This window comes from Nannobrachium achirus, assembly GCF_963921795.1.
Source record: "Nannobrachium achirus genome assembly, chromosome: 22".
NCBI classification, from domain to species: domain Eukaryota; kingdom Metazoa; phylum Chordata; class Actinopteri; order Myctophiformes; family Myctophidae; genus Nannobrachium; species Nannobrachium achirus.
The window spans coordinates 26,204,276-26,215,108 of record NC_137829.1 but is presented as its reverse complement, the minus strand read 5'-3'; the positions used below and the strand labels follow the sequence as shown (position 1 = coordinate 26,215,108).

The following is a 10,833-nucleotide window of genomic DNA, read 5'->3' as shown; positions in this document are numbered from 1 at the left end:
TTTTATGTTTCTAGAATTGTTCAAGGTTCAATTCAAATAAATCAAAATATAATGCGACAAACACTTGTGTGTCTTCCTGATGAATAATTCATGAACAACGCAAAACTACAAATGTTATTACAGTTACTTAGGTCAGGTTATGGTAACAATGTCTTTTCAACACATGTTATTAGGCCTATAATCAAAATCAATAAATGACGAAACTGAGCAAATAGATCTAACATTTATTTTTAAATATTTACAATAGACATGGGTAAAAAACAGCATTTACCGAATATCATAGACTTTAAAAGAGGAATGTGCTCACATGTAGTTCAACATCATAATTATCTGCATGCTGAGATCAAAATAAATACTTATGTGTACATCTTACAACATAATGAAAGACAAACTCAAATATTTATAAATATAATCTGATACAAAAGATACAAAATAACATAATATCAGAAATATTGAGGATTTGCACATTTAGAGAATTAGCATATACATGTTTACACCTGAAATGTTACAATACTCAAATACATAAGCTGAAAGACCAGTTTTCTGGATTGTGCCTTTAGTTAAGCCCTTTGCACACAGGCGCGTTTAACCGCACGGATAAAACGGACAATATAATTTTTTGAAAAGAAAACAATGATTCTCTATGACCTCATGCACACCGGCTCCGAATTAGAGTGCGACGAGTGGCTGCGGCCGTGCGTTTTTTTCTCGATCGAACCCAGTTCGATTCGTGCGTCTTGTCGCATGCGGTAAAAAACTCATCACTCCTTTTATGACTCCTTTTGGGATCCGCAGCGCCGATTCCGCACAGCCTTGCACACCAAATCCAATGCGTTTTATTCATGCAGCAAACGAAAAAAAACGCAACTGTCCTGTGTGCAAAGGGCTTTACTGTAGGTGACTTTGACATTATGTTGATAACTGGGCAGTGAGTTGACGGATCAGCCCAAACCTAATGCTTGCATGAGAGTATCAGAAATAATATATAGTTGTTGCTTAAGTCATGGTCTCCATACAACTGTTTCTGTGCAAGTAAATTCATACAAAGCAAGCTTGTTTCTTGTGGTGCAGAGGCATCAGCATTCAACACCTTGTTCTCCCAAGTCTTCCTCAAGACCTGCGAGGCTCAAGTCCATGAGAGAGCTGGGTAAGGGTCCTTTGGTTGTCAATCACGCTAAACTGGCGCACGTGGGTCCGCACCTCTGGGTGATTCTTACTGGCCAAAGAGGTATCTGGACCTGAACGGGTGGAGAATCGTGTCATTAAGCATCAGAATATTGTCATAAATTATGCTTGCCTGGTGGTTTGTACTTCATCGTACAACGGTGTCGTGCACTGAAAATAGGTGATAAAGCTCTAAACATGTCACGACGGTGCATTGTGAACTTGTATATGGGCCATTTTTGGTGTGCGGCACTGTTGTACGACGAAGCATAAATTACACCTGAACCACTGAAGCAGACAAGGAGACACAAGTCTTAGTTTGACAGATGATCTGGCATCAGTGTAGCATTTACTACATGTCATACTTTATAGGCAGGAGAGTGATGGTTGGGAGAATGGACAACATGTGACGCAACACAGGTCCCAGGTCAGAACTGAACCGGGGGCATTGCAGTTATGTGGTTGAACTTACCAGGGCACCCCAACCCTTTTCATACCAATTAATTTAGTTAATGTAAGGATCACGTAGCAGAGTGTTGACTTACTGAATGGCTGGCTCCTGCAGTATCTCACGATCTTTACTGTGTTAGCAATCATACGCTGCAAAACAAAGTAGACCGCTACAATCAGCAAAGGGGAAACCAATCTAATACTGTAGGTTGCTTTAAAAAGGATGTCAAATTCATTGCCTTACCATTTTCTCAAAATTGACCAGATTGTCTATAAACGTCTTGTTGCCCTCATGAGTGAATGTCATGTCTTGAAAAATAAAGGACAGGAGTTTGCATGTTAGATCAAGTAAGAGCAAAACAAAACGTCGCCACAATAAACCACTCCTCGTGTAGTGTCTCTGCTCTACGGGTAGATTATATGAAGCTATAACTGAATCGAAAACACCATGACTCTTCTAACTGCAGTACACCAGAGAAAGGTCACGGCAGTGCTAGGCGAGCTGTGCAATCTCTGACCTTTGATCAACAGCGGCATGAAGGGAATGATGGGTGGCTCCAGCTTGGCAACAGTCAGACGGTACGCCCGGTGGTTCCTGGACGGGTCCTGTGGAAACAGTCGCACTGTTCTGAGATGTCCTATCACCGTGTTAAGTGGACACATCACAGCGGTGGCCGAGGCTAACAGTGCCCTGATTCATAGATTACCACAATGACAGGTTGACAGAGCACAAATGCTGAGATTCAACTCAATAACTGCCTGGACGGAAACCAAAAGCACACACTGACTAGATACATGTAGATGAGCTCACGTGAAGGAGAGAGTCAAGAAAGGGGCTAAAAAATGACTCAACTTACCATCAAGTTTTCAAATTCCCCATAAAACCTCTTGAATTTGCTTGGAAGTTTCTGTCAACATAGATGATAGGGGAGGTTAACAGACAGCTTAAATGTCTATAATCTTGAGCAGGTGCAGATGATAGACAGACACTCACCTCCCATGTCTGACTCAGTCTGCTCACTGCTGGATTACTCATTCCCATGATGATGGCAAAGAAGGAGTTCAGATTCCTGTACTCCTTACAGCTATGAAAGACATTATGAGACATTGGTATTATTAAAACATTTCCCATAGTTAGTAAACTCTGATTGTCCCACAGCAATTATTTATTAGTACTTCAATACCATTTCAAATACACACACACACACACACACACACACACACACACACACACACACACACACACACACACACACACACACACACACACACACACACACACACACACACACACACACACACACACACACACACACACACAATATAATTACTGCATAGTTCTTCATAGTTCATAGGTCAAAGGCTATGTATGGCAAATGTAGTCATTCCTATTGTAGTTATACACATTTGATTAACCTTTCCGCCGACACCATGTTATGCTGTTATGTTATGTTATGTTAAGGAACAGGAAAAGGGCCACTCACTGGGCAGCGATCTTGATAAACTTCTTGAGAAGCTGCACTCGTTTGCTGAGCTGCGAGCACAGACAGACCTCTGTGATCACCCACAACTGGATCTCATTGAACCTCCGCAGGAACAGATCCAGATTGGCCGTGGTCCTCTTGAAGTTCTGCCTCCCGAACGTGTGATAGATGAGTTCATGCTGTTGGAACATCACATGCATACCAAAAAGACCCAGTTGTCAGACTCATTCTGCAGTGGGCAACATCAGATGAGGTCAAGTAAAATATACGCAAGCTATATGCTTGAAATAAAGAAAACATTTACTACGTATATGATTTACCACCAACCCCTGGTATCTATAGAAGACAATTAGAGCAGGTCATATAATTGATTTATTTTAAGCCATTTAGGCCTAAACACAAATCTGTGTCACTTTAGATTTGAACCACTTTAACCATTATTTTATTCTTTAACTATAAAAAATAGCAGATATACACACGTGAACATTTGTGCAAGTCTTTGACTATTTTTGACACGATTCTATCGATGCCTTCTTCTAAATCAGTGGTTCTCAAACTTTTTCATGTCAAGGACCCCCATAATTACTCAAAATATGTTGTTCCAGGGACCTCCAGAAGCAAAATTTGTGTTACAAATGTTCGCTTTAAAAATACATATATTGAAAGATTTGCAAAGAATTTCACAACAAAATAATTGCTACAAGCAGCGTGGTACTAGGTGCCGCACTGTGAGCTTGTATATCTGCTATTTTTCAATAGTTAAAGCATAAAATAATTCTAGGCCTAAATGGGTTTTTCTTGGCATTTTCTGCTATACCTCATGTACACAGTCGAAAAGCTCCCAGTCATAAAGGGTAATATGGAGTGCCACATCCTTAGAGCTCATCAACTCAAATGTAGCCAAGGATCCCACAGAAGGACCTTCCTGCTCAGGTAAAGGCGTCTGCAACACAGAAAACATCATTCAGTATATTCATTACTAGCCAAACATTGTAGAATGTGTTGTTTACAATCTGTACAACTATTGTTATTCAGTAAAGATTAGCACAGGTCAACAGGGAAATGTCATATCCATTTGACTGAAATATTTTGGTCCTATAGCTCTTGCTGCGCCTTGTTTCCATGTGACAAAAGAACATCAAAACAGAGCAAGTAAATATAAAGGTTGCAACTTTTATATTAAAATTGCAGATGTATGGACAATATCAATCAATCAATCAATCAATACAATAAGCTGTATGTATTTACTGAATGTTACATAGTAGATTATATGACAAATTGTGGGAAGATTAACCAGTCATGTTAACAGACGCTAGAGATGTACAACTTGAGGCAGGCCCTCAGTGAATTACTGGAGTTGAATCTGTTTGAATGCCCGCCTGTACAAAGTGAGAATGTGTTGAGTAATGTTTTTTTTTTTTCAGAGGCATTAACGCACCAGCGAATCTAGCTGATCCCTGGGGCAGACAAACAGACGTCCATTTATGCTGAGTGTGGAGAACACTGAAATATCATTGGGTTTCAGGATGACTTTATCTAAAAGAAACAAAACAAAACATTTTCAAATGGAATTTCTGAAAAGACATGGTATCACTACAGAGAGCTCTGATATGGCTCTTTACAGTACTTTGAATATTCTTGAACTAATGATGCATGACACATTTGCAGAGCTTCCATACCACCCTAGGTCGGCAAAATAATTGATTATTTTATTTTTTTGTGCCAACTCTGCAAACACTGTGCTAAACAGGGAAAACTAGAATTTTTCATTTGGGCTTGCATAGCTAAAGACAAATGATGGTATCATTTCCATCTCCAAACAGTTCCGAAATGATTCACTTGCCACCGGTGAGGGGAGTATTGTAGGTCAAATAATTAGTGCTTCTTGGCAGAGACAGTGGAACACCTATACAACAAGTACCAGCCAATGGCAGCCACATGCCTGTTACGAGTTGGAGCCAAGAAAGAAATACTGAGTCGAGGTTTTCCCTTGAGCTGCTTGTCCATGGCCCATTGCCCAGATGTTAAGTTACACTTAGTTTGCGCACACAGTATTTCTACAAGCTCACAACGTATCGTGCTGCGATGCGTTGTGAGCTTGTAGAATGGCTGTTTTTGGTGTGCAACACCCGAGCGTAACCAAGAATAAATCGGGCTTTAGCACCTCTAGCAGACATTCAGAGCAGTTCAAAAGCAACTCGTTTCTCATTAATTACATGACTGATTAACGAGCTTAACACAATCCGGGGTGCTCTGCAAATAGAGGAATCCCTGGATGGATGAACTGTGCAGCGTCTTCCATCATTTGATTAACACGTGGCTGCCAGCGTTCTCACCTCCCGCCGAACTGAGGCTGACCAGGAGGAGGTCCTCCGCTGACCCAAGTTTATCGGCCACGGCGCTGATGACCTCGCTGACCGAGGCGGACACGGCGACCCGGATCGTAGTGTAGGTGTGGTCAGGACAGTAAACCTTGAAGAGGACTGTAAGCAGATATGCGCAGCACATACAGGGCAATAAACAAAGAGGAATGATATGGCGAAAGGGCAAAAAAGAAGGAGAATTTTTAACAAGTCCCCACCCATCCCTTCACTGATCACTGATGACAACCAGTTGTCAAGACACTGAGGAGTAAACCACAGTGGTCAACTCAACATTAAGTGTTCAAATCATTAAATGTCATTATCCTGCCATTTATAAATCAAACAAATGGTTATTTGAAGTGTAAACATGATTTTCTTACAGCCTAAAACGTATTTTTGTGTGTACATAGGTGTACAGTACATACACCTGTGTGTTTGTGGGTGTGCGTGTGTATGTCCCATTTTTCGAGATAAATTTATCGCCAAACATGGCCTATGTCAGGATTGTGTGTGTGTGTGTGTGTGTGTGTGTACAGTATATTGTCATGAATCCACCTTTTTACAGTATATCGTCATGAATCCACCTTTTTACCCTGTAGGACTGACACCAGCTTACTTTCATCGTTACTCTTGATGGGCTGACGTTTCTGGTGCCTCTCGTCTCCCATACTGAACTGCCGCAGTAGGATTTTGTGCTTCAGTAGGATAGAACAAGTATATCCAACACCAATTAGCAAAAGCTTTTATATTTTTACTTTAGATTTGAAAAATGTGTGTTTTACTGTTTCAGTAAATACCTTTTTCTGTGATGATCTGGCATCTTCAATGCTGAAACGGAATAAATTACAATTGAGCAACAGTATTTTGAGCCTCTATTTAGGAAAACAAAACATTTTATTCTAGGAAAATAAATGCAACATCAACATCAAAAAATCATCACAAGATATTCCAATAAATACAGATTTTTTTGGGGGGGTGTACAATTGAGCTTGATTGTGTAATCCAGCCTTATTTATATTTCTCGTCCTACGATGGTGTCGCCAGAAATAGCTGACTGTATACGCTCACAATGGGGATTAGATGCCACACGCTGTGAGCTTCAGGATCTGTTATTTTGTGCGTGCAACGGGGCATTACTGTATCACAACCATACAAAACAACACATGCTTACATTAGCTTCACAATTCTCTCCAACTCTGGTAGTTGATCCCTGAGTGGTGGAATCACCTTGGCATCATCAGACACCGCCACTAGAAACTCCTGCAAAATAGAGCACACTCTAAAAGACAGGAAAAAGATTCTCATCAACCGGACAATGTGTGTGCTAAACTGTCACTGTGAGTGACCACTGCAAAAGGAATGCAGTACATCAGACATGGACCTCATGGTTGCAGTGTTGACAAAATGCTACTTTGTTGCCTTTCTGACTAAATAAGGCTATGGGTATGTTCCACCGTATTCGTATTGCTGTCAATGTTTCGATGACTTATACATAACAGGAGGTGTCATACAGTGACATTTACATATGAATATGTGAGGCTGACCTCTAGGAAGGTAACCGAGGTGTCTTCCTCCTGAAGGTGATCTCCATGGACAGAGGCCCACTGCAGTACCAGGCGGATCACCCTGCGCTTGTTGTTGAGGGTGTAGTCCAGCTTCTCCTGCTCAGAGCCCTGCAGCGCCTGGGCCTGGTAGGTGCACTGCCGTTAAGGACCAGAACCAAAACATTGCAGTCGCACAGACAAGATAAACACACATAATTGAAACTAGGAAACAAATGGGATCAAAGTAAGAAACGGCCTATCTGATGTCAGGCGTCTATGACACATCTATGACGTGTGACTGCACATTTGTGTAAGGCTAACACAGTTCCATGGAAGTTACACTTCCATTATCAGTTAAATTACATTAAATTGATAAATTAAATATTAAAAAAGATAAAACATAATTGTGGTGAGATAAGCTCTGTTCACACAGACACAGCGTAAAGTATTAAAGGATATTGGGCCATGAGCACTGGGCAAAGTTGACTGTTGGAGAGGAACACACAGTGCATGAGCACAAAGTCATCCAGGGCTGGATCTGTGAAGGGACCGAGGGGGAGAGAGAAAGAGAGAGAGAGAGAGAGAGAGAGAGGGAGAGGGAGAGAGAGGGAGAGGGAGAGGGAGAGGGAGAGAGAGAGAGAGAGAGAGAGAGAGAGAGAGAGAGAGAGAGAGAGAGAGAAAGCAAGAGACAGAGAGAAACAGTCTTGTCAGGCACCTGTGATGCCAGAGCACATCAAAGTCTTGTCAGACCTGCAAGCTAAAACTGTGGCCTTTCAGATCCACACGGATCCCAGCTCCTCTGTCGCCTCTGCTGGAAAATGAAAACCATAAGTGTTCACACAGCCGTTGCTAATTACATCAGCTCTGTGATGCAGGGCTAATTATAGATGTGAACAAACAGGTCAGAGCAGAGAATACGATGCCCTACAGCACACACACACATGAGGAGACGTCCAACGTACAGGGAGAGAGAGTGGAGGCTTATAGCTTTACTGCTTTATGACATTCTTAATGACATTGATAGTTCACATTAGATACTTCTGAGAAGCTGTATTGAATGTTGCATTATGTGCAGTACCTGACTCTGTGAATTGAGAGTCCAATCGCATCATTTCAAGGAAATGCTCCAGGATCTTCTCCGGTGCCCCTGACATCACAGTGTATCTGGAGAGATAGAAGGAACTTATCAAGAACATCCTCTGCTAATCAAGAAAATATGGCTTAATGATACAGCTATGGCCCTCAACTCTTCCAGGTCTGTGGTTGTCTCATTGTTCCATTTACAACTTGAACTACAGATTTACACTTCGTCTAACGATGATGTCCTTCACAGAAAATAGACGATCTACAAGCTCACAATGCGTCGCAATGCGACATGAAGCAAGCTTTTAGATCGTCTACTTTCGTCATGAGACCCCGTCGTACAACGGAGTATATATTAGCCATTACAATCACAGAGGTCTTAGCTTTTTAACACTTTCAGAGTTAAATGGATCAACACACTCAAGAAAGGAGGATAAACACAGGCCAGGCAATGTTTGTTTTCATTTCTTAACAGTGTTAGACCTGGAAGCTAGTGTTGTGTCTCCACAACTACATGGGGACAAGAGAAGGTTGACACATTTGCCACCGTTATATGGGTAAGGAGGAGTTGATTACAGGGCGACCCACGCCGAGTGATTGTGACCTGCCAGGCCTGCCTTTTCCCCAGGAGTCAGGCCACCATTACCAATATGTCACTACAGTGACACACAGATGCCTCCATTAAAATCACTGCCGTCTTTGGCTCTGTCTCAAATGGAAAGGCAGCATTCGAAGGCAGACAGACATCAAGGACTGTAAGGACCATCCAATTCAGAAGATAGCAGGCAGCATTTTATGCTATATCTTCTGAAATGAAGGTGCCTTAAATAATAATAATTTGAAGGAGGCATAAGGTGGCCTTCTCAGGGTAGGATAATCCATAATTAAGGGTGAACACCATGTCACTTACATTTGTTCAATGTTTTTTTAATATATGGAAACTACATTAATGGAATGGATCTGACCTTACTAAAGTGACACATGTTGTTGTAGGCAGCTACCAATTCCTTTCATGAAAACAGGTTTTAATCTTACAATGATAACTGCTAGTGATGAACTTCCTGCCATGGAGGTGTGCCTCAATTACATTGATTTCCAGGTACCGCCACACATAAACCTTTGCTTTCAAAGACCTGCAACTAATCAGGCTAAGAGGCAGCATCAGGCCTTCTGTTTGAGACACATTTCCCCTCTCTCTCTGGCTCACTACAGCATGTGTTTGAGCTGCTTGTTGGCCAATGCCTGTGGGCCAGCTCCGCAGCAGCTAGCATGTGTTCAGGATACAGGGAACCACCTGCTACTTTTGCCAGCTTCATAATGAAGCTTATGCGTTAGTTTATGCAGGACACGTACTGTGAGCCTTGCCCGCTTCAGCTGTCAGTCAGATCCTTTCCTCATTCACAGATCTGCTGATCATGACATCACAGATCCGCTGCTGGCAAGTCTAACTGTATTCCATTTGTTGCAATAAATGGTTAAATCTACTTTAACGTGGGTGTTCCTGACTTAACTGTACAATGTGCTACAGTAAGACAGAACTTACTTCATGTAATGTGTGTGAAGTTTTACAATACTGCATGAAAGCATGACACAATACAGAATTGAAGTGGCTCTGAGATCAGATAGAACCTTGTCATTTCAAGCTGTATGAAACTTGTTTGAACATTTACTTGTAATGGGATGAGGTGGTTCCATGGATGGAGTTGCGAGTGCGGCCGGAACTCTTCTCCAAGACCAGAACATCCTGCTCATGCTCCTTAAGACGCACCGTGTTGGCCTCCACATCCTTGACACAAACACACATGTGCGCGCGCACACACACACACACACACACACACACACACACACACACACACACACACACACACACACACACACACACACACACACACACACACACACACACACACACACACACACACACACGTACGTCATTAATTCTGTAGCAGAAAAATAAGTGACTGTTCAAGATCTGACCTTGAACTACCATATAATCTTGAATAACCATCATCACTTTGTTTTGGCATTTTCCCTAATTTAGTAAATGACAATCCCAATGCAGCCTTATGTCGCTGCCAACCTCTGCTGTCGACAATGGGACTGGTGCAAAAAACAATGCGCCTCCTAACATACACACATGGAGTCACCAGCTGCTTCTTTTCACCTGACAGCGAGGCATTTAACCGGCTGAGTCGAGTGTGCAGAGCTTCACGCTATCTCCGCCAGATTCCGTCCCCACTGAACAGGCTAACCAGAGGGGGTCATTAGTTCAGTGACAAGGACATGATCTCTCGCCCAGCTTCCCAGCCACAAACACTGCCGGCCAGGCCAGAGTCACAATTGAACCCAGGTCCCTGTGGGAGTTACCAAAGATGCTCCACCTTAATCACTTTTGCAACATAGTGACAAGTTGTTCGTAATTCTCTTCGGGTCTCACCTACCTGGTCTTGACTCAGCTGGTTTGTAATAGGGTATGTCTCTGCCGTTTCACTGTCAACAGGCAACAGGCAGTAGAGCGAAATACAAATGTTTACCTTTCTTTATGATCATCTTACTACATCATCGTTACTATAATCTTGTCTCTGCTCTCATTCTAAGAAATGTCTGTGTAGCGTTTCACATGCAGTGGCAGTAACCTCAGCTCGCTGGTCACTAAGCAGGAAGGATTAGTTGGCTTGTCCAGTGGACCAGCAGAGTTTGGAGGTCAGCATTCTGAGGGCCCACAGACAGGCCAGCCTGATCCAA

The 10,833-nt window shown here is 42.3% G+C and overlaps 1 protein-coding gene across 2 annotated transcripts in view; it reads right to left on the bottom strand.

Annotated features, from left to right (window-relative positions):
• Positions 1–1,110: 1,110 nt before the first annotated feature.
• rapgef4a (Rap guanine nucleotide exchange factor 4a) overlaps positions 1,111–10,833 on the bottom strand; it is a gene marked incomplete at its 3' end in the record, with an annotated part of 40,079 nt that continues 30,356 nt past the window's right edge. The window contains exons 15-31 of one of the 2 annotated variants that reach the window (XM_080752568.1): positions 9,759–9,874; positions 8,084–8,169; positions 7,443–7,543; positions 7,006–7,149; positions 6,633–6,721; positions 6,259–6,289; positions 6,078–6,156; positions 5,435–5,581; positions 4,537–4,634; positions 3,916–4,041; positions 3,099–3,277; positions 2,609–2,699; positions 2,472–2,522; positions 2,133–2,220; positions 1,859–1,923; positions 1,710–1,764; positions 1,111–1,238 (exon numbers count right to left, since the gene is read on the bottom strand). In XM_080752568.1, coding sequence (XP_080608694.1) covers positions 1,111–1,238; positions 1,710–1,764; positions 1,859–1,923; positions 2,133–2,220; positions 2,472–2,522; positions 2,609–2,699; positions 3,099–3,277; positions 3,916–4,041; positions 4,537–4,634; positions 5,435–5,581; positions 6,078–6,156; positions 6,259–6,289; positions 6,633–6,721; positions 7,006–7,149; positions 7,443–7,543; positions 8,084–8,169; positions 9,759–9,874 — 1,674 coding nt within the window. Of the gene's footprint in view, positions 1,239–1,709; positions 1,765–1,858; positions 1,924–2,132; positions 2,221–2,471; positions 2,523–2,608; positions 2,700–3,098; positions 3,278–3,915; positions 4,042–4,536; positions 4,635–5,434; positions 5,582–6,077; positions 6,157–6,258; positions 6,290–6,632; positions 6,722–7,005; positions 7,162–7,442; positions 7,544–8,083; positions 8,170–9,758; positions 9,875–10,833 lie in introns of both variants that reach the window. The other variant, XM_080752569.1, reaches the window with a different exon arrangement.